The 26082-nt window shown below is 28.8% G+C and overlaps 1 protein-coding gene across 3 annotated transcripts in view; it reads left to right on the plus strand.

Annotated features, from left to right (window-relative positions):
• LOC109595842 (amphoterin-induced protein 2) overlaps positions 1–19138 on the plus strand; it is a 72637-nt gene extending 53499 nt beyond the window's left edge. For 2 of the 3 annotated variants that reach the window (XM_049970148.1, XM_049970149.1), the window contains 4 exons: positions 9377–10840; positions 11658–12086; positions 13510–13746; positions 15924–19138. In XM_049970148.1, the coding sequence (XP_049826105.1) occupies positions 9409–10840; positions 11658–12086; positions 13510–13746; positions 15924–16030 (2205 nt within the window). In that variant the 5' untranslated portion in view covers positions 9377–9408 and the 3' untranslated portion in view covers positions 16031–19138. The remainder of the gene's footprint in view (positions 1–9376; positions 10841–11657; positions 12087–13509; positions 13747–15923) is intronic. The other variant, XM_049970150.1, reaches the window with a different exon arrangement.
• The last annotated feature ends 6944 nt before the right edge of the window (positions 19139–26082 follow it).

Here is a 26082-nt window from a genome sequence, read left to right on the forward strand (position 1 = left end):
TATTCAAGACACATTTTCAATTATCCACATTTTTATTAAAGTTGTATTGTTGGAGAAATTGAAGTATTGATAGTTCTCAACATGTTCTTTCACCATCGAACGTGTCATTTATTTCTATAGGTGACCTTTATTATTTTACTATTTAATTTTGAAATATTAATAATATAAAAAAATATACTGTAGTATTTTTATCCACACATGAAATTGTTTTTTCCTTTTTTATATGTTTAAGATCTCTTACGATAAAATCAATAAAACGTCTTGAAAATTATCAGTTAATATTCATAACAAGATCGATTTTTTTCAATTTTTAAGTTTATAATATTGTTTGTTATTGTTTTATAATAATTAGTTTTTTATATTTAATTTCTTTAATTGTTCTAATTCTTTTTAACCTAACCTAATAACTTTGAATATAAATGACACTGACAAATATGTTGATAACTGTGAAATTTTGATAATTTGTCATAAAAGTCATTTCAAGATTAATTAAGAATTATATTATTCTTATAAATTAATTATTGTCCTTAATGTTTTATCTGAATTATTTTATTTAATATTTAAAGTTTATAGTATTGTTTTTAATGATTTTTTTAAACATTAGATATTATCTTAATAATTTATAAGAAAACTTATGGATTAGTTATAATATTCTATTCTATTCTGTTCAAAATATCTTTAAATTATGCAAAAAAACTACTTTCCAATACTTTCAAAATGGATAATTATCAATATTTGTTAAATTTTAATAATTATCTACTACTTATTTTAAATCTGGGACATTTATTTATTCTGACACTTCAATTTGAAGTTTTTAGACGTGTTAATCTTACTTGTTAATTAAATTTGATAGTGCTCACATTTTTAGAAGCATTTTGTGGTCATACTAAACGCTTCGATAATATGACAAAATGCTTTGTTATTCCATTTTATCAAAAAAAGTAAATGCCAGTAGTTTAAATATACCATCAAGTTTCTATGGCCCATTATATTTGATCGGAACTGGGAAAATTCCTTCTCATTCGCTGCTCTATTCCACTTGAAACAAAACGATATCGATTACGGAACATCAATAATAAACCGGGTGTCACTTTTCCGCTAGTCAATAAAACAATGCCGGAAATAAAAAAAATAAAAAATCGGAAATTTCGTTTCACTGACTAAACATCGCTTTTCAAGCCTTTCCAGCTTTCATTCAGTCCTTCCGTTCGCCCCCCGGATGGAAATTTAAGACGTCTTTCGTGTAACAGGCGGAGAAACGTAGCAAAACTTAACTCTTGTCGGATTTAAAACGTCGTTAATCAACTTTCAAAAAATTTATCCGGGGGTCTTTATAGACGTAATGTTGCCGACGACGATCCGCCTTACGAATAATAGGATTAAAGGTGGGGAATTAATTTATTGAGTCTTGGAAGAGGGAAGTTTGCAGTAGCTAAAGTTTACGAGTTTGCAATCATTATTGGGTGCTCTTTGTTGAGCAATAGAATCAACAAACTTAGATCAAGATAAATTGTTTCTATGCTATTAACATTAACTTTTCTACGTAACTACTAAAATCCATAAGTGCTGGAGATAAATTAATCGCCGTTTAATTTTAATTGACAAGTTGTAACGAATAGATTTGTTTAGTTTTCTAAAAAGAAAATCGAATAAATAGGAAATTCCTTGGAAAAGTTCCCAATCGGCAATTACGTTTCAATTACAATACGCAACCGACATGGAAAACTTCTCGTGACAAAACAATTAACCAAAAACTACTTCCGAAAACCGGGATATCGGTGTTTCTAAAAGCCTTGTCGATAACGTTTACGTTTTAGCGCGCCCAAGTCTGATGTAATTAAGGCAATAACTTTCGAAATTTGAGCACATTCAAAAGTTAAAACAGTGTTTCCAACTGTTAATGCATTGCGGTAGTTTACCAGTTTCGTGTTACATTTGTCTTAATAAAAATTGACTAACTTTCGTAAATGTTTTAGCTCGAACACCCGACAGTTCCAGAACCATGATTTAATTTGTACAAATAGAGCAGATGTCGTCTGAAACAGAAACTATGCCACCATTTTACGGGGCGTTGATGTCTACTGATTTAATTTATTTATTTAATTGTCTTGTATTGTTTAATATTGAGTTAAAACGGTTGTTAAATTATATTGTAGGTTTCAAATTAATTTACAAGCAATTTCTAAATTCACAGGATAATTGCATCAAGTTGATAATTATTTATTTTGATGCTTGATCTTTATTTTATGGCATGAGAGTGATCGACATTCTAAGTTTTAATATTTCCCCGAAATTCATCTAAAAACCCTGAGTATAATATAATAGTATCTATATTTGGTGTAGGCCTACGTTTAGTGGAATTATTTCCTAACGTTTCACTACCAAGAGTGGATAACATCTTCAGAGGTCTGATCTGGTTCGTGTCTCTTTGACTCAAACAATGGTCTCGAAAGACTTGATCTTTACAATATAAAATAATACTTTTGAATATATCAAATATCGATAATTATCAAAATTTTAATGACATATTTAATCAAACATCATCATTAAAACACTAAAACAATATTATCTTTGATTAATCTAAAGAGAAAATAATTAAATTCAAATAATTCGATCTTATTTAGAATTAGTTTAGGATATGGTTCGATTCGTTTTCTTATCGCGTCTTCCCGTTTCCCGCTTTTCGGGGCCTAATACAAATTGAGAATTTGGCTTGCCATTGTCTTATCAGTCAAGGCTTTTGTCCGAGACCGATTCCGTTGAATGGCGGCTCCATAAATTATTTGCCTCTCTCAGATGTTCGCGGCACGGAAGAGTTGACGCATTGTGTCTCCTACGAATTATCATTCATAATGGGACAAACTATACGCTACAAATGCGCTACAGATGGCAATGTTTTTTCTTTTGGAGGAGGGCTGACGTCAATGGCATATAGACAATGCTCCTTTTAGGGATCGGATCGTGCCAAGTGGCTTTGGAAATTGAATTTGGATGGAAATAGGGCGAAATAAAGAACAAGTATATCAAGTAAATGTCAATTGTAACATTTAATTGTTAGTTCGCTTTTGAACGTGTTGAATTTCTGCAATCAAAAGGAATAAGAAATGAAAGATTCAATGGGTAAAAACTTGGCTTTTATGAACTCGTCACAAGCGTCCGAATCCTATCGAATGGCGTCGCGTGTAGGACCTTTATAGGCATCTTGTAGCCTCCGTCCAACCTCACGGGAGGTCTTCGCAGCAAGTATTTGCCATTAGCCGGATTCGTCGATTGTGTAACAGTCAATCCCGATATTTCTCGCGCGCTGATGCTTTTCGCAAATAATTGAAATTTTGAACGGGGAATTAGATGTCGGTTGAGTCCTCCCGTGGGCTTCGACGACAAGGAATCTACATCCCAATGAAACACGTGATGGGAGATATTGACGTCAACACCTTAGGTGACAGTCGCTGACAGGATTACTTTTTATGTCGGAATGGTGTGGTTTTATGTGTCGTCAAAAGTGACGTCGCAGAAACGGGCGTCTATTGTTGGCCAATAGAATGAAAATTTTGTTTCTTAAAAATATTTTTATATTCCCTTGTTTCTATTCTGTTAATCTTAAGCCTAAATGTTGAAGTATTTTATAAAATATTTTACAAATACGTTGTTTTATTATTGTTATTCGTAGTGTATATTTAATATAAATTAATAACCACCCACGTCATTTAGTTATTAATATACCAGTCTGTGAATTAATTATATTGCAATTGTCTCTAAATAAACCTCAAAAAGCATCTAAAATTGATTTTATAAATTAAAATTATTATTCTCCATCATGAAGTTCTAACATCGTGTCTTAATATATTATTTATATCCACCCTTATAAAACTTTAATTTACCATTTGACAATCATTTTGTCAGCAAACAATAATTCACATGGAATATAATAGTCATTTAATCTTATTTCTAAAGCTATCATGTTTTACATAATTAAGAGAAAAAATTACGTACATAACGTTGATTTAACTTAAAATTGATTTCTTGATTTCTGCCTCGATAGTCACTTATGAAGAAAAAATCTCTTTGTACTTTGAAATATATTTATATTTATAAATATTAAATTGAATTATAGATTTTTCTTTTTCACAACCAATTTGCGTCATTAAAAATGACAAATTAAATACTGTATATGATATAGATTTTCAATATTAAAATTAAATTAATATAAAGACAAAAAGTGATAAATTAATCTAACTAACTAGTTCAGATAGTTAATTGAATTTTGTCCCCATTAAATTTTAGTAATTACAAATACTTACAAAATATAAGAACGATAAAAGTTTATTGTTTACAACAAATTAGCGGTAAATTGCTGTTCAACATAATAGAAGTAATTCATTATTTATTTAATCACATTAACCTATTGAAAAACAGATGATGTAGGCCAATTTCAATAAAATATATAACATAATTTTCTTTAATATAAATAATAGTAATATTTTGAAGATGTCTTTAATTGCCTTGTCTAATGATTGAAATTTCACCACACTGTCATCAAAATCTTTTTTAGGTTAACAGACACTTTTTAAGTACTGTTTGATCAGATTTACCTAATTCAATCTATGGTCCATACAGGCTAAAATAAATTCATTTTTCATTGCTTGTTACAAAACTATCAATAAAAGTCTCATTTGCGTTGTGTGCAAGCAGAGAATTAGCAATCATCTAACGCCTGAAATGTTATACTCACTGAAATTAATTGGGTGAGACTCTTTAATGGTTCATTGATGTTTAATGACTGATCTATTTCCAAATATGTTAGACTAGAATTTTGCACGAGATATTGTTTAATTCTCTCATTTTCAATCCATTCACTACCACTTCTACTCATAAAGAAATTTAAATACACCATTTTTCAATCAAAAAAGTTTTAAATCCGGAGTAAGAAAAAATAAATAATAATACACAAAAATTGTTAAAATGTAATAAATATAAAAAATTACGAATTGTGAACCAAAAAAGTTGTTATTAATAAAACATTAATAAAATACTGAACAGAATATGACACAATTTGGAAAGATTTTTCTGGTTCCCTTAGAAAAGAATTGTCGAATTTGAGGAAGTAACCATAAAACATACTCAATAATGCATATTTCAATTCTCGTTAAACAGCGAGTGAAAGTACACTCTGGATTGTAACGTTTCGAAATCTCTGGGGAGGCACTCAATTCCGGCAACGTTGAGTCCTAAGAAAACACGACCATTGTAACCTACCTGCAAACTTGTACATGCACATATGTACACATGAACAAAGCGAGATACGGAGCCACAATTAACCTTCAAACGCAGCCACGGAAAATTGAATAACACAAAAGTGGTGGTGCCGAGACGGGGTCATGGCAATTAGAAAGCAAGGGGGTGAATACGGTAATGTTTGCGCTACGGACACAAGTGCCTGCAACCGTGTTGATTTATTTCGGGAACCGTTGAATTATCAGTAGCGTTGCGAGCAGGCCACATGTGCGTTTTTCATTTTATTGTAAATTATGCGGTGTCTTGCGCCGAACACCATTTTAATCACACTTATATATACTATAAAATCGGATGGTTTCGCTTTGTAAATTTACCGTAAAATAAATTGCTTATTTTGCTTTAAAACGTATGCCACACCATGTTTCACAATATTTATTTTGCAGGAATAATTTATTTCACAAAAAAATATATATTCTTTATTTGAACAGCTATAAAGTGACTCCTTGCGACAACCCATGACATAAACAGTGTGTTCTTATTTTTTATTAGAAATTCGACTATCTGACTATTGAAGATTGAACAATATGAGATACTAAGAGATGTCTTATCTTTTGTATATAAATACTGGATTGCGTACAACCTTCTTTGGTTCATATGTCAAATTCAAGAACTTTGCTTACATTAAAAAAATCCGACTTTAATTAATTTTCTCAAATTTTAATTAATTCTACTCAAAAATCAAATAAAATAAAAGTATCATAAGTATTTAAGTTTTTTATTATTTATAATAAATAATGAATACTTTTTAATATATAAAATAAACTATTTAAATAATTCAGTAGCAAATACAGGATTATAATCTTTTAAGAAAATAAAATAATACTGATAATAATAGAAAATTATATTTTTTTAGAATAATAATTCCTTATCAAGCTTAAGTTATAGAGAGTTGTACCAATATGGATTGGATAAATGCAGCTTATGTGAATCAACCAACCTTAACATATTCCCGAATTGACTCTTTTGAATATCTGCTCATACCACCGTCTCGTATCTTTTGTACATAGACGTCGTTAACAGATTAAAAGCGCGTCCCGCAATGTATTTTACCCTTGTTTGAAATGATTTGGACAGCTGTCGGCACAATGAACCCCGCGGCAGACAGAAAATATTTAATAACGAGATCGGTGGTGATAACAAAATCGATACACTTTAATGGATTTCCTTTACTGGATTTGGTAACAATTTCACTATGGAGGTGTGCGACTATTTACATGTTAGGAGCGACTGGAAGTGTCACTACACGATAACGATCTGAAGAACTTGCCGCTCAATTTCCTGTTTCGGAACTGAAGTGGGACTACGAACAAATAATATTCTTTTAGTATGCAGTTTCTGCTTATCAGACGGGATTACAAGATTTTATCGGGACAAACACGGAACAAAAACTAAATTAGATTTCTTCACATTCTTGCAATGGCAGCAAATAGTAAGAAACTAAAAATGAAAAATAATTTAATTTCGTAGGCGAATAATAGTAATTTATTTTTATGGTTCGAGTAAATCCAAATCAGTACCAAGATTTTTTTTTTAAATTAAAATATTTATATCTCGATATTTTATCACATTATCTTACTTTAAGTTGTTATAAAAAGTTGTCATTCTAATTAAATTTTGCATTAATGTTTATATTTTTCAATATAACATTGGTACTTCAACTAGTTTTTTTTTTCTTGGAGAGAATGGTGATAAAAATTTTATTGTTTTCATAGTTATTAACGATTAATTTAAAATATTTTTTGTTTATTACTTAAAAATCAGGTCAATATTTACATAACGAAGGTAATTTTAGTTTAGAATTGGTTATGTTTATGTTTATGCTGTCATATATTCTAACAAAATAATTGTACTTTAATTACCGCTAAAATTAATATTTAAATTTACTCATTTTATTTGTAATATCCATCGTAACCACCATTTTTTATTTAATATAATCATTCTAATACATTTTCATGTCTTACTTTAAAATAGGCCACAAATAAGCACAAATACAAAACATTCCGTGTAATTCGCTATTTTGGATATAAAATGGATTTATGGACGGTTCAAATTAAACAAAAACCTAGAATCGAATACAATTCCTTGGGAATGGCCCGTAAATTTCATTCGACCTGATCCATAAATTTCCTGCGAACAAGATTGATTAGTTCCCCACTGCAAAAAAATACGAATGCATTGCAATTCAAGGATGAAGTTGCATCTGAAAGATTAATTACGGAAACCACTGTTCTAATACTGCTAATGCTACTTTCCATTGGAGCAAGCCTACAGATTTACTTGAGTATTCTAATATAAAGTAAGTGAGAAAATGATTCACATTCATTGTTTTAATAATGTAAAGTATTATTGTGTTCGCATTGAAAATATTATAATCTTATTTAGCAACAAAGTATTGCAATATAACCTTATTGATTTATTATAAAACTTTAGTGGTTTTCCAAAATAAAGTAAATAAAGTTTACATGAACAACTTCATTTCCTCTTTCACATACGCCTTGCAGCAATCCGTTCAGAAATTTTATTACAGGAATAATCCTCTTTATTTCACATGCACACACAGCAAATGTAATTGTAATGTTTATTAGTGCACAAAGCCAAATTAATTGAATTAAAACCTACGAGTAGAGTTGGATGGGTTTTAAGCGCATGAGGCAGACGTCCAAAAACCCAAAATGCAGAAAACATTCTGTGTCGCGGCTTAAAAGATTTGCAACGCAGACATTGAGGAATTAAAATTAAAATCTTGTATGAAATAAGTGTCTGCACATAATTGTGAACCGCCTAAAATTCTCCTGCATATTAAAATTGTAAGCCAGTTGAAAAGTTGATTGTTCAGGCCCACAAATGACGTATTGTTATTAAATTAGGGAAGCGTGATCGAGTTTAAGTTTATACAGTTCAAATTAAAATTTAATATTTTACGACCTGTGAATAATTGACGTCATTACATCCGGATATTGTGTTTCAGAAGAATTATCAACGGTATATTTCATTTTCAGTTTACAAATTGTAATGTAAAATGTATAAAAACAGTGATCAAAAGATACTTTATTAAATTCACATTTATTAAAATTCAACTTTTGTAAAACTCATGAAGAATATTATTGTTTATTTTTTAAATATATTTTTAATAAATTGTGAATGGTATTCTTTTTTAATACTGGCAGTTGATTTTGAAATTAATAAAACCCTATTAAATCTAATTGAGTTAATCATGAAACATGATTATGTAAGATAATTGAGAGGTAATTCATAAAGCACATTTTAATTTGTGTGGGTTTTTTTTTTTAAATATGGCAAGTATAATATATAAATAAACAAAAATAGTATTTATGATTAAGTTTAAAAAGGTTTTTGTTCTTTTTAATTCTTAATTCTAATTTATTACTAAAAATTATAAATATAAAGTATAATAGAGATTTTTTCCATGTAAAAAGTACGTTATAAAATACACGACACTGTGAAGATAAGAAAATCTTAACAATAAATCACGACCATTCGCAAGTATTAAAAATGATTAATAATTTAATAAATCATCACGTCCATTTACACACATGTACAAATTTAATTGTTCCAGTTTTAATTAAAAGCACATAATGTCGGCAGTAAAAAATACTTCTAATAAAACACGACAACTATAATTCATAACATATATTTATTATTTATGCCATCAACCATAGAATAGGTCGTTAAATATCAAAATAATAATTAACAATTTATTACGGCGTCGTGCATAATGTTTGAAATTGACGAAAAATAAAAAAGAAGTCGTTTAAAGCCAAACTGGTTCTGGTAGGAACGTACAATGTTCGAACGTACAATGCTCGAAAATAACTGACCCACTTTGTTTTTAAACAAAATAAAATGAAAATTAACTCTGGCAAAGAAAATAACACGGGATGTTTCCCACGCGTACATCGTCGGCATTGTTAATTGAAGAAGGAAATAACTATATTTTTTTAAAAAGTATTGTTTTTTTTAATTTAATATGTAATAATAGTAATAAAACAAATTTATTTATATTTAAATTTAAATATTGATTTAAGTTTGCAACTGCTAATATTGAATTATATTGTTCCAGCTTTTAGTCCCATCAATTCCACTAGGACCAAAATGGCATGTTCCTCCAGACTGTTTCTCTTGTTAACCCTTTTATCAATCGCCCACGCCGAAAACGCGGACTGGACTAAACAATGCAACAAATGTAAATGTATCTGGACCAGCGGTAGAAAAACTGCAGACTGCACTTCGAATGATTTTGAGGAGATACCCAAGGATCTCTCGGGCGAAATCAGAGAAATAGATTTCTCGAACAATGCTTTGACCCAGTTCGGCAGGAACGTTTTTAAAGAAGCTAATCTTAAGGATATACACAAATTAAAGTTTCAGAATTGCAGTATACAATCAATCCATGATACGGCCTTCGATGGTTTAGTCTTGCTGATAGAACTCGACTTATCCCGAAATAAGTTGGTGTCTTTAAGTAAACGTATTTTTAGGGAGACATCCAAGTTGCGAGTCATCAGCTTTAGTTATAATAAGATTAAGACTGTAGAGCGTGAACTGTTTTTTAATTTGACTCACGCACAAAGAATATCTTTGGATCACAACGAAATCGAAGTCTTAGATAAATCCACATTTAAGAATTTACCGTCATTGCAACACATTGGCTTGGACTACAACAGATTAAAAACTCTGTCTTTGGATTTCGCCACTATGCCTAAATTGAATAGTCTTAAGTTAAGTGGAAATCCTTGGGTTTGCGACTGTCATCTAGAGGCTTTCAAAAATCACGTACAGGAAAATAATCTAAACACTGAAAGTATCTTGTGCGACGCACCTGAACTTTACAAGAACGCAGAATGGGATATAAAACGTGTTTTTGCATGTCTACCAAAAATATCGTATCCAACTCCTAATACAATTATCCAAGTACAGGATTCGAATGTAACTCTGACTTGTGCAGTGTCGGGAAATCCCGCCCCAGACGTTGATTGGGTGGGACCTAATGGCAGAACATTAGACAAAGATCCAAGACTTACCAAGCAAAAATATATCGTTAACAAGAACTCGTCGGGGGAGATTTCATACAACAACATCACTATCATAAATTTCACATACAGGGACCGTGGTGATTATAAGTGTTTAGCGAAAAATCCTGGAGGACAGGACGAAGTTAACATATCGTTGAGTTACACTCAAGGCGTTGGAAGTATTGGAAAAGCACCTCTGGACATAAATTTAGGACTGATTATAGGTTTAGGTGTTGTGATTGTAGTGACACTCATAATAATCATAGTGATCTTGGTGTGTTTTTGCAAGAGGAGCAGCAATAATGCCAATAATCAGAAGAGAAATGATGACAGTGATGGTTTGGAGGAGTATATTGGGATGAGGAACCAGCCAGAGATGAAAAAACAGCTGTTGACCGATGTTAACCCAGTGTCTAAGCCACCAAGAGTGACCGTTCCTGGTACAGTTACCGCTGGAGGGACCGAAGTCAGTGATCAGAAAAGAATCCTGCTGGACACAGATTCAAATTATGGTGAGTAAATTTATTCTTAAATGTCTGATTTTAATGACTATGTGTAAGTCATTATATTTGATTGTAACGTAGTATTGCATTGAAAGTTTCTTGGTTAAAGACTGAAATATGTAATATTATATTCAAATCCTGGAGGCTCCCTTTTATTTAAATCTCGTTATTTTTTTTTAATGGAGGAGATTGTTTTGCTACGAAAGTGGTTTGTTTAAGAGATTTTTTATATTTTGTTATTTCATGTAGTGATTTATCGGAATAAATTACAAGAATTTTCAATTAAAAACATGTAGCAAAAAGTGTTACAAAGAACCTAGTAGGAAATGAATCACATTTTTACTTTAAAGCGTAATGGTTTTATAATGTAATATATTCCGTAGAGAATATATTTTGTTTGATAAGAGAAAATTAATGATCAAAAATGAAAAATGTTGGAACTATTGTAGATATAAAACTAAATTAACGAGAAGAAACGTACTTGACGTACAAAATCTCATTTCTATGCTTTTTCAACAAGCATTACTGGTCCTTTTATTAATAAATTAATTATCAAATTTCGTGTTTTCTACTAATTTATAAAAATTGCAGTTGTAATATTTAAATATTTATTAAATAGATGTCGGTATTTTTGACTTAAGGTAACGCAAATAATATAATTTACGTTAAAAAATCATTTATTTCACAATTTTATGAGAATCACAAATTTTCATATCAAATAACTATGTTATAATTTTAATAAACACTGTCAAAATAAAATATATGCATTGGATTAATTTTTTTATTTATCCTAACCAATTTGTTGTAAAATACTAATTTGTTTCAGAAGACATCGACGACGAATCCTTCTCGATGGAAGGCAGTTCAATGCCGCTGATGCGTAAGTCGCAACTCCTGTTGGACGATTTCCGACAACCGTATCCCCCGGACCTCCTCGCGTTCCCTCCACGTAACCTCCAGCCATCGCCCGCTGGAAGTTCAGCGTCAACCGTGGCCGACACCAGCAGACTTCCGCCCCACCACGGTCCCCAATCGCCTCTGCACAGTCCTCTCTACGAACACCTGTACAGGACGTTACCGATATCGAGGAGTCAGAGTCCATTCGTAGGACCGGTGCCGCCGAGGATGCCCAGATTGGGACAGGGATACGTTACGATACCGCGAAGGCCGAGACAGAGCTGGAGCAGCGAGCCGCCCTTGTCCGACATTGGCGAGCCTCTCTACGACAATTTGGGTGCCAGAACTTCTATTAATGGTAATATTTTGCACATTGGGAATGATTTTTTTATGTTGGATGAATAAATTCATTTTATTTCAGCATTTTTACAGTAAAATATTATTTATTAAAATGAGTTTTATTTCCTCTTATTCACATTTTTTTACTCAAAAATATTCTTATCAATTTTGTGTAAATATAATTTATCTATGGTAAAAAATTTATAAAATGTGTATAATGTTATTAATATGTATATGTATTTTGCAATATATAATATAATGCTTTTAATTCAATATTTATAAAAATTGAATAACGATATAATTGTTTTTATTTTATCTGATTCATAACTGATACGTAATTAACTTATTACAATTAACTGAAGAGAAAATCTACTTTAATTTTCAGCTTCTAATAAAAATTGAACCGTTTATTATGGTTATGGATTGTTATGATGTAGAGGGACGCTTTTTCTATTGACTAAAGTATCTCGTATTTAAGCTTTTCACGACCTCAGTTTGCAAGCAGTAAACAGTTGCATTAATCCTTTTGGTAGCTAGCCAAAATGTAAAATTTCATCCGCAGTCCACCATACACTTATCAAATCTTAAAACTTCTTTTCAGTACTGTTCCCTAGATTTAGCAGCTTCAGTCAATTGTCCAGACTGCCAAGAATTGTTGAAATCAACCCATTTTATGTCGCACATAATACGATCAATAAAAGGCTCATTTGAGATGCATACAATTCTGTTATCCTCACTTATTATTTATTTGTATTTGTCCAATTTCTGAAACACGTCACACTGTATAATATCTGGCTCCTTAACAAACAGTTCCAATGCGACATACCTCCATTATATGCTACTATATAATATTTTAAATACAAAACAAGAAAAAATTCAGGAGCTTAGTTACAAAGTTTTCAAATAATATACAATTGAATGCAAATGTTTTATAATATATATAATAATTAAATTTATCTAAATAAATCATAAATTAAAAATGAAAATTACTTTTTCTGGTACAAAATATGTTGATTGTAATTATGATTATGTTTACTAATGAGAATATATATGAGTACACTTTAATAAATTAATAATTTAATTACCTCCCCCATTCAAGCCTCTATCCACAATTCAGTTAAATGTATTTAGAATTAAACTTGTTGAATTATTATTATATAAAACAATTCAGTTTTTCATTATTTGCAATATTTTATTCATCATTAAAATCAAATAAATTTACATTAATTGTAAATAAAGTGTGGCAATAAAATCAGATGCACGCCATTTTTAAAGGGTGTTATCTCGATAAATCTACACTGAAACCCACTCGAACGTGTAACATTAATATTAAATTGAATTTAAAGCATTATCACAATCTTATCTGATTATTATTATTATATATTTACATAATTAAATTGCTTTATTATTTAAAGTTTAAATAAAAATTCTTTCTATTTCAGGAAGTTTCTCGCAATCGCTGAACAAGTTAGGCGAGACGTCGACGCCTAAATCGAACAGACTGTTCCCATCGACGCCGTGCACGATAGACCCCATAGCCGAACACGAACCGCCGCCCACCGTTCAGACACTGCCGCGCAATCTGAACAAGCTGTCGCCCAGCAGAACCAACTGGGCGAAACAAAATGCCGAGGCGCTGCGCAGCCCCGAGAAACGAAAATCAACCGCCTCACTTCCAGGTAGATGATTTTTAACTTATCTTATACTACTTATTAATTGATAAATTAATAAAACTAATTATTATTAAAATAAAATATTTATTATTTAATGTAATAATTATTTATTAAATTATTTTTAAAATAGTCTTTGTTATTAAAATGGATATAGAGGAAGTACTTAATTTTTTATTTTGTTTAATTAAGACGACTAAAAGAAGCAATTCTTAAATATTAATTTAATTCATTATTTTAATTATTACATGTAATTTAAGAAATATATAAATCGTATATCAACAGTACACAATATTAATGAAACAATTGCTATACAAATTTATTTACACAATGTACAAATGCCTATTATTGTTAATCCAAAATATTAATATAAGAATGTTCACATAGTTGCTATAATGTGGGTCTCTTAGATAATTGTAAATTGCGTGACGAATGTTCACTAATCATACTAACCTTAAAATGCTGTCAGTAATTCAGAAATATGATAGTATTAATAATAATATTATTATAATATTCGATTATTTGTAATTTGAAACTATTGATTTTATGGTGATCTTCATTTGATAAATATTTCCATTTTAACATTTAATTTTATTATATTAAAATAACGTTGCCTTTAACATTTACACATACCTGTTGTTTATGTTTCAAAAACGATATTAATAATTATAATAATAAACTTTATTTTTTTTAATTTATATATTTAGGTATTAATTTACACTCTTGAACTACTATAGATTAATATCCAAAAACGAACAATAAATAAGTTTTCAATTTTATCAAGTTTGCGTAGTAGGAACTTTTTTCATTTTTTATATCCTTCAGTATCTTATTTACTTTTCTCGTTCTTTTCGCACATATAGAAATCCTCGAGTTTCACATGTAACAATTGTTGACAGGACCGTTTGATGTAGTTATATAAATTTTATTTTTGACTTGAATGGAACAGGGAACACGATACTCTTTGTAATAACTCCGTCTAGATTTTCATCATTATTCAATAGTGTCTAAAATGATTTTTATGTGCCTATGGCAGAAATATGTTTTGTCAAAGATGAGAACAATTTTAAATTACATACGAAGTAAGTAAAGTTGTTTAGTAAACAGAATACAAAATTTTAAAACAATATGATATTATTTCATATCCATGTTTCATGTTTTGTCCTTTATACATAAACTTACTCTATAGACCGCAGTTTTTTTGAATTGCTGCTGGGTAAATTAATTTACATTAATTGTGTTACACCGAATACGGTGATTACATTAGTTCATTAAAAAGTTATAATTGTGTGCTTTCCCAAAAATATAAAATTTAGTTGGTACTGTTGAACATGAAAAGCTCAAACACGCACAGAGATTATTCATATACACTCTAGTTAAATGAATGGAAAGTAGTTACGAAACTGTCATTTACAATTCGCATTTCAATTTAATTTAACAGATTTGTTTTACTTTTTCAATTTCAAAAATATGAATACGATTATTATTGAAAACAAATGGGATGATATTTTTAATTACATTCAAACATTCAAATAAGTTAAATTAATCATTAATTAAATTTTTGAATCGTGATGTTTATATTAATATTTTATTTTATTTCAAAATTAACAAGGAAATCTTGTTAGTTTAATTTTTAAATCTTCTACCTTATTTAATTTTATTTATTTATTTATCCCTGTTGTAAAATAATAATATAATGAAAGAGTGACACTTTATTAAAAAACAAATTTAAATATTTTTATAAAGTTATGTTATACATGTGTACTACATTACATTACATAAAAGTAATTTATTTTAACATCTTTCCACCTTGTCCACTTTATATTGTGAAATTCTGGAAAATTTGTGATTTATTCTCATGAAAATAAATAAAATAAAATAATCATATACTTCCAAAAAGTATTGAGAACAATTTATTAATAATAAACAAATAAACTACACAAAAGATAATAATATTTAGCCCAGTCTGATATGATTGTACTTAATAATAACTCGTTTTCTAGGATCTAGAATTTTCAAATATCCGATTATAATTCTTATATTTTATTTAATAAAACAATCCAGATTATATTATTCTTTATATATTAACATAATTAATTCAATAAATAAAATTACAGAGTAATTCAGAACATTAATAAATATTTAATAGTTTTAGCATTATTAAAATATTATTTCGTTTGTTTCAGGTACGGAAGGCAAGAAAATCCCACCCAGACCGCCGCCAAAACCGAAGAAACAAGTGGCTAACCGCCCCCTTTTCGAGGACGAAGGCGAAGACGGCACAGAAGTCTGAGACAGGCTGAAACTGGTGCTGTTGCAAGCACTGGTTTTCGCCGTCTAACCGTCTGAAGACAATGGATGATAGGATGGACAATATAATTTTACTACTACCATATAAAACACGTTAATGTTTTTTAATATATTGGTGCTAATACAAAACAGTTTCGATGGACCAAGAGTGGCGTGCGTGTACACAGGGTTTAGCAAAATAAATGTTAAAAGACTCTAGTTCACTTTAGCTCAAGACAAACATATAAGTCCTGTAAGTGTGTGGGATTCTCGAGGAAAAGGGGATGTTGGCAGGTAAACAACAACGTATATTGGGCTGAAAATTTATACAAAGTGCAATAGACTATAGGCAATGGTATTACTCGATTTACCATTGAATCTATTAAACGACTGATTATTTATAAAATGTCGTATGTCCTTTCCTTTTGTTGTACTAGAGACAATAAAATTTGAAGGATGTATTTAGTACATTGAATAACAAGCATACAGTTTAATTAAGCCGGTTTTTATTTTTTTATTAATCCTTCGAAATAACATTTACCAATTAGAAGAAATTGGTAATTTATATGTGGTTTTTAAAACATGATTAATTAACAAATGGGTATAGAATATGTATTTATTTAGTTTTTTCAATTTTTATGGGTTATATTTTTTCTATTATTATTGTACTTATCTCGAATTATTCAAAAATTATAAAATACAACTTTTATCTACATTGACTTTATTGTTGGATTTTTTTTATTATACTAGGCTATAATCAAATTTTTTGGTATTTTTCCTAAAGATATATCAATATCTTAAACATATAATTGAATTAGATTGTAATTATTCTTTACTTTCAGTATGAGACAATATAAATAATATATTTTATATATTTCGTAACTAACGTACGTTAAATAAAACTGATTCATGCAAATTTCTAATATAAATACAGCACAAAACAAGATTTAAACGAAGATTCAAAAAATATTCAATTGAATGGTTTAAATACATTAACCACAATAAAAATGACATAATTCCAAATAATCAAGGCTTAAATTGACAATCAATCTTACAACCGTTTATACACAACGATTTTTTTTTCAATAATTTCAGCCTGATAAATTTCAAATGAATTGAAATTGAAAAACCTTTTGAATAAATTCATATTACTGGAAATTAATTCATTTAAATATTTCCTCGAGATTCTTTCGCCATCCATATGGTTATAATTAAAAAAATGTTTCTCCTAAACGAATGTTTTTATGCGTAAATGTGATATATGAATATTAATGAAATTTATGTGTAACAAATACAATATAAAAATGCTAACGACCACTTCTTAATATATTGATCATGAAAATTCATAAATGAGCTGGTCCTGAAAAATCAATTGAATAAATATTCCGTATGTGGTAATTTAGAAATATTTAACAATCTGTAAAGTTCGAGTGTTTGCTTTATAACGAGGCAATTGTGAAATACAAACACTCCATCACTACAAAAATATATCTTCAGGGCTGATAAATTAATTTAATATCATAGTTAATTAATACGTGAAATACACTTAGTGGTATTTTAATATTTATTTTTCAGGACTATCAAATTATTGTACTTTAGAAAGACAGAAATAATTTATATGTACATACACTTTTTCATTTCAGTTTCTTAATGACTGATACATTTTTACGACGTTTGCCATAAATGTTACTTTAAAAACTTAGTTAAGACTTCTAATTAAGAATTTTTTAAATAAATTGTGATAATCCTTTATATTTTTGTATTTAATTAAATGCTATGCGTAATGAAATTTTTATCACTTCACTAAGTATTTATTTATTATATCATTTTTTAATGAAAACAGATTGTAAAATTAATTGTAAATTATATCATTTATATTATTATGTACAAAATATATTTAAAATAACATGTTTTATTGTCATTTTATAGCATTTTGTATTTTTGTTTGTAAAACTTTCTATTAAATAAATACGAAACATTTTACAACAAGTTAAAATGTCTGTACTTAAAGTGCCTTTAATAGACAAGTTGTGAATAGGAGGTGCGTATCAATTGCGGTAAGTAATTTTACACGTGAATAAAGTAACGTCAATTAGAAATAAATTGTAATGGTTGTGCACTTTTACGAAAATTTCAATTAAAATAAATTCATATAAATTTTTTACAGCCAACTTTTTTAGAGGTAAGTGACATTGAAACACTAATTATTTAAACTGTTAGTATATAATTTTTTTGTATAGAAGAAATAAGGCTTTATTTAGCACTTGTAAAATAAAGTGGCACAATCATTACAAGCTTGAGATTCCGCCCACGTGTAAAATAACTGACCCCCTAGATGTGACTGTTACAATGCTTACTTATGCCCTCTTCTAAACGTAAGAATGCATGCTATTCCCCAATCCGGGCTTCCATTTCTCGAGTGCAGCAATGAATGAATGTATATAAATTTCGTCGGTTTTTCAATTGCCATCCACTTACCAATTGTCTTTGACGAATATACCTTAGACAATCTGACGACCAACACAATATGATCTCACTTTTAATTTACCCATTGATCGTTGCAACAGTATTATTAATTTAGGTTTACAGATGCTAAACTGCCTAATATCGTGCGAGAATATCGAATTCGCGGGGCTGGAATTGACTGTTACCCTGCATTAAACACTATACATAACAATCTACTAATAATTACGAAATACCAATGAAGTCATTGTGTCCTATTTAAACCACTTCTTAAATAGAACACAGTTAATTTTCCGATTGATGTTGAATGTTGAGAAGTTACTCACACAATGTCCAAATAATATATCTCTTTTATTTATAATCTAAATATGTTAATTAAAGTTGATCTTGAGAGTTTATAAGAAATGTTACGCGTATTAGAGATGGTTATAGGGGACTTGTCAGAACAGATCTATAAAGAGAAATAATGTCTGTTACGTAAGGAAAAATAAAGCTTTTCGGTGTACAAAACTCTCCGTTATATTATTACGCCTACCTAAACTGTAAATAAATATTTTCTATTATGTATCTATCATTTATTATTATAACTAAATATATTAGATTGCTGTATGTAATAGGTTAATAAAACATTATTGTGATTAATAAACTATTTTGTTTCATTTCATGAATTTATGTTGCTAGTAACAAATATTTATTTATTAAATACAAACTTTTGTTTTATTATAATAATTTTTATACAGAGGTAAGTAAATATTGAATAAAATATGGTTCTACAGCTTTATTACATAGCAAAACACTAATATAAAATTATTAAATTTAAATTACCTATTAAATTTTCAATATTATAAATAATAAATAAAAAATTGGTATTATAAATAATTAAATTGTATTGTTTATCAATTATTTAAATACCTCTGCCAAAAGATAAAAACTGAAAACAGATACAAATATTTTGCATATATTTAAAACAACACTACAATATTGTATACCACACAAATTACCACTATATAATTAACTTTAATTATTCGTTTCAAATTTAAATAAAATTACGAGTTATTGTTCAACTGATTATCAATTTAATTTACAAATTAAAATATGCAAAATATTATTTAGTAAATAACTCATCTATTATATTTAAATAGCAAATTATTTGCTTTTCTAAACTATCACCTTTCATAAGATATAAAAAATAATATGTGTAAATTGAAATAATCTTTTAGACTACATATACTATGTATTTCTTAAAAAACATTAATCTTTAACGAAAATACGTTAGCTGCAAACTGTATTAGCCTTTTTGAAATAGAACTAGAATTGTAGCTAATATTATTCTATTTAGTGATTTATACGGAATAATAATTTATAATTTAATCCAGTTGTTAAGCAGATTAAAACTCAAATTTGATATTCTGGATAATCTCGACTGCAGTGCTCACAGTTAAAATATTATTAAATAGCACTTGCAATGTTAAACTTTCATTGTGTTTGGAGGTATCAAATGCATACGTTTACATTAAGTAATTTTATGGTTGATCCAACCAATTCTGTGGTGAATGATTCATTACGGAGAAAAATTGATGGATTTTCCTATCTTTAATTAAAATCTCCTGTACTATTTTTGTGATTATCATGTATGTATATAAAAGTATACGTTTACAACATATATACTATGCAATTCCAAATTGTTGATTTTTATTTAAACATTTATATAATTATTAAATCAAATATACAACAATAGGTTATAATTATTAAAATTCAAACTAATGCACATATTAACAAATAGAACTATGGTATATAATGTTGTATGTTGATAAAAATAACTTTCAATTATTTTATGTTATCCAGCAATCTTCAAACTGTATTGAAATTTTTCTTATAATTTACACTAATTTTTAATATAATGCTGACTAATTAAAACTCAAGTAAAACAAATAAAAAAAATTAATAAAAGAGCTGCCTTTTCTTTAACTTTCAATTATCAAAAGATATTTTAATTAACAAGTACAAATAAGATTTAAATTATTGAATGATTTTTTATTAACTCGACAGAAGATATATTATCAGTTATATTCAGTTTAAGGCGACGCACCTTTAATTTATTATAATAACTACAAAATTACACTTTGGAAAGACCATCAGGTCTAAATCTGTAATCCGCTCTAAACCTTCATCCAAGGAAAGTTTATTTAGGACTTTCAAGGCAAAATAAAATTCGCAAACAAAAACAAAACAAGAACTTAATGAGATAATGCCGAGTTTCATGTTTACCAGACGATCTTTCCGCATTTATTAAAAAACAAAGTACATTTTGCGAGGCTCGCCAGGATTTCTGTCCAGTTTCTGACGTTTATTAAAATGCAAACAGTTGAAGTAACATGAAAATGTTTTCCACTAATATTTTAAGTGAAGCAATAATTTCATTTTATTGTATGCAGTCACCGTTACAGTGTTTCTAGCATTCAGTTTATTTATCACTTTTGATAGGGTTATAAGTGTTAGTGACTTTTAATTATTTCACTTGAATTTAACAAAAGTTTAAGTAAAAATGGTTTTCAGTAAAAGCAAACTGATATTAAAATATTTACGGAATGGTTAAACATGTCAGGTTTCAGGAGCACCGTAGAATTCTCTCTCAGGGTGCTGGTAGTGCTAAAACCAGTATAGAAAATAGTAGTAGTAGTAGTAGTAGATATACCCAATTTTTAGGAGAAAAAACAAAATATCACTCATAATTTATTTATTCACTGAGTGAGTACCACCTAAATAAAGTTTTTAAATGAAGATTTAAACCTGTGAAATGATATTGATGACATCTTCCTCAAAAAGTAGCTTTTTGTCAATCAATTGTGACCTTTGACAAAAAATTATAAATTAATTGGGGTATTATCATAACATGAATATTTCCCCGCACAGTGTACCTATTACCAAAAAACTAACAATTTTGGTCATAAATTAAGAAAATATTTGTATTTACTATAGTGCATTCGCCATTATTTGAAAAATTCAAATTATGGCGAATGCATTGCTGTCATTTGGGTATTGTTCAAACTGATGAACGAATGTTGTGAGAAATTTTACAAAACCCTCCACTTTACTCATTCTAAAATTCAATTAAATTATAATAATAGAATCCGACTGACTGATAAGACCGGAATTAAATCTCTTCTGGGTAAAGTCTTGGAACAGTCATCAGGAACGCTTGGTGTGGATAATTCCCCGGCAAAATGTTTAATGTAAATTAGATTTTCCTAATAAATTAGAACGTATTGTGAAAAATTTCAATGTGAAAATTCCCCGAGGCGGTGTCATTTACGCGTAATTTGCTTTAAGTGCATAAATTAATTAAACAAACGCGCTCTCTTCTGCTCCTAATTACCCAGAAATTTCATTAGATAACTAATCAATTTAATGCGAACGGCGTTCGCTCCATTCATAATATTACACTGTTAAATATTTTATTGCTTTGGTCTTTTCTCTACGGTTATTGTTATTGCTTGAAGATGCTAACGTTTCTACATCAAATCATTTTCTTTATGTCCTATTACATTGCGTATTGCTCCAGTTTCAATTTATTCGTTACTCACGTTTGTTTTCCTTTTGCACGTATCAGACTCGTAAATCGTAATCATCTACTTTTTTAATTAAATTACAATCAAACAAACTGACTGAAATATAATAAAAATATCTTTATTAATTTAAAGTCAATCAATACATACATGAAAGACAATGACAAATAATATTATATTTTATCTTATGTTCTGAGAATACTTCGCTTTATTTCAAATATTTCCTAATTTTGTCAGATTGCTAGATAATTAGCCAAGATTTATAAAATGAACTTCAAGGAAAGATTCATTATTATAAGTTTTATTCTCTTGGGTATAATTGTTGAAGAAGTATTCAATTAATCTTATTTTACAACTTTACCTTCGATAAAAGTTATATACTATTTTATTTTTAATTTAATTAAGTTTTAATTTTTTAAGATTAATTATAATACCTAATATTTACTTTTTCTTTAAACTTTTAATGGATTTATTTTTGATGGGATATAAATGTAAAATACTAGGAAAAAGTTAATTCAAAAATAAATGTACATTTTTTTAGATAGATCATGCCACCCTATATCGTTCCATTTGAAATAAAAAAGTTAGTTACACATAAAATAAATAAATTTTAAATTTTTAAAAAATATTAAATATCAAAAGAAAGTGAAGATTGAAGGTAGTACCAGAAATACACTTATAATTAAAAAATATAATATTTATATGATTCCATTATAAATACAAAATTAATGTCATTAGATTAAAAATATTTTAGAAAAGTAGGTTGTTTCAAGCAAAAGTAACAGCAACGTAATTTACTCAAAAAATACAAATTTAGATGTTCCTTTTTAATTCTAATATTAACTCTTATATAGTCAATATGTAATTAGACTTCCTTAGTTCCACAACTATATGTTGTTTGTAGTAAAAATAATTTGCCTTACACATGTTTTACCTGAACCATTAAATTTTGCATATAATTTGTGTATTTCGAAAAGAAGGCTCAAGGGCAAAAATATTATACGTACGTTAAGAATAACGTATGATTTTCTTACATGAAATTCTGATATTTCAATTCGTTTCAGCGGAAATGTAAATGGAAATTGTTGTTTTATCTCGATCATGAATCGCCCACATCTCTTTGGCCGAATGTTAAATGATACATGGAGTTATTGATTATGGATAAAATGCAAAGTGCATATTAGGGATAATGTCAATAAAACGTTTGTGGAATACGAAATTTTAGAAAGCCTTTGATCTACGTTACATATGCATAGATAATTCCTTTACACTTGGTACGTTTTAGGAAATTATAATTTGAATTTTAATAATCGCCGCAAAAACCTACGCATGCATAAATATAAATCCTTGCAAACAGGCGTACACCTTTTAGTAGATAAATCACATCGAAAATCCAACAATGTCTTCCAGCACATTAAATATTCAATTTAAAAGAATAATGATGTATCATTTATTATACTCTGCAGTGAAGTCTAATCAATAATTACATCATTCTTTCCAAAAGCAAACATTAAAACGACATTAATCTTAAAGGAAAAAATGGCTTACCGCATTCAAGAGTCGTCGTCTTTACGTTGTCCTACATCCGAACTACCGATTTATTTCAAAGAATAATTTATTGGGAAACATTCTCTAAATGAGTGGATCTAATTTTTATTGGGGTAGTTATATTGTAAAAATATATAGTATTCTTAATATTACAATAAATCTAATAAAATACTCCAATGACAGAAAAAAAAACTATTTTCTATAACTATAATTCTAAACTGATCATGAAATTCTCAAGTTTGTATGGGTATATTTTGACCGATCTACACTCAAAAAGTGTTTTGAAACCTAAAAATAGATAATTAAACCGCTATTATGAGCAATTTTGAAAATATTTGGAATATGTATCGAATTAAATTTGTGCATTAATCAGCATCGCCGCAATGGAACAACAAATAGTTGCTTTGATTGTACTCGAAATTAATAATGCGATGTTTACTATATGCGAGATAGTATAGGACGCAATTCCATGGTGCATATATTGAAACACTCAACGATATTCACCGCAGCAGTTTTCCTTTATGCTCTCCAACATTTAAAAGAATGGTTTAACAGTTAAAATGCAATTATCAACCGAAAGAAGAGCATCAACACTCGCAATGCCGGCTGCAAGAAACTATTCGTTACCGCAAGGTTGAATTAAATTTTTATTGTGAAAAAAGGGACTGCACGAAAATGATACATGATAATATGCATTTGCATCAAAAAGATAGAATTTCCGCATCCACTTGGCCGCAAGCCAGAAAATATAATTTCAAATAATATCTTTTATTGCCCCGAATTGTGCCCTAATGATCCCGTGGGACTTTTCACCGAGAAATCCCGAATCATTCGGCTCGTTTAACAGATAATTGATGGAGGATGAATCGACGCAAGAGTATGTTAATTAAGGGAATCAGTTTGTTTAAAAACGATTCATGGAAAGCACCCGAGGTGCTTTATTACCTGGCAAAGTGTTTCTTTAATCTCTAGGGTTTTCGAGTGGGAATAAGGGGATAACGAGTTGTGACTAATTTGGGGGATTTCATTTTTTATTATGAACATGCATAAAACACAACTCGATTTAACAGGTTGCCATACGATGTGCTCGACAAAAAAACAACGACATTTATGGAAATACGCCATATTTACAACAACATAAAGTTTTTCATTCAATAAATATTGCTGTTGGAATTTAGCTGTGAAATATTGGTGTATGCGAAACGGAGCAAACATTTTCCATTTCATTTCACTTCTCGCTTATCCTCCCAACATACTGCGTCCAGTAAACGCTTAAATGCTAAAAGGGAAATGAATAAAGGCTTATGTCCAGACGGCACACCTTTCTACGTTTCACCACTACTATACGTACTAGAAACGGCCATAAAAAACACTTAATCCCGCCGCTTTTATAAAAATGGCTCGACAAAATTACTGTTTGGACCTAAGCTCTCTGCAACCTATAAAATAACCATTATAAAAAATATTACCAAACGGTTATTGGGATATATATTTTAATGGAGTACTAATAAAAAATTGGCATTAAAGGATTCAAAGGAAGTTGTACAGTGTATTCCTGCAATATTATTTACATATTTTCTACAGAAATTTTGCAGTATACAGAGTGTCCCAGTTTACAAAAATATATAATATGCCATATATGTTATTACATTATCTTTAGATAAGACATAAATATATTTCTAGTATATTTCAAAATACGTATTCTAATCATTGACAATTTATATTTTTGAAAATATAAATATAAATTTAATAAAAATATCGTACATATTAGCTTTAACGACAAATTCAACTATATTTTCTATTCGAAACAAAAAAGTTGAACAATAACGTCGAATTTATAAGCAAATATATTTTTCTTAAGGTAAGTATCTCGTTATACATGAAGTGCAGGCAGAAAATTTATATAGTTGTGGTCAAGTTTTCATGGTCTTTTCAGAAATTGACAGAGAACTCAAAATATGGTTTAAAACTCCTCTAGTTTGGATACAGTTACTTGGGAACAACTATGAAGAACGAAAATTATTTTATTTATATAATTAATATGAAAGAAAAATTAAATGCTACATTTGGAAACACTATCTCACCTAAAATAACATCATCAGAAAGAGGTTAATTTTCCAAAAGTTTGTTTATTGTTATTGTTTTATACCATATATAACAAAATAATAATTTAGGGAGAGAAAGAGAGGTTATATAAGTTTATTATATATTTGTTTATATCTTATTAATGGTATAAATATTTATTATCAACAATGTAAACTTACCAATTAAAAGTGTCACTTTTGTTTTCTTATACCATAATCGAATTCATAGTCATTTATTTGTCTGATTGGAAAATATGGTCCATTTGCCAAACAAATATTATTTAATAATCGTTTTCAATTTACCAAAGCCGATGTCAGATTTATATACATAGTATCCAATCAAATATAACACGTATCGATCGTAAAAGTTGCCGTAAAATATGAGATACAGATTC

Source organism: Aethina tumida, chromosome 7 (assembly GCF_024364675.1).
Source record: "Aethina tumida isolate Nest 87 chromosome 7, icAetTumi1.1, whole genome shotgun sequence".
NCBI lineage: Eukaryota > Metazoa > Arthropoda > Insecta > Coleoptera > Nitidulidae > Aethina > Aethina tumida.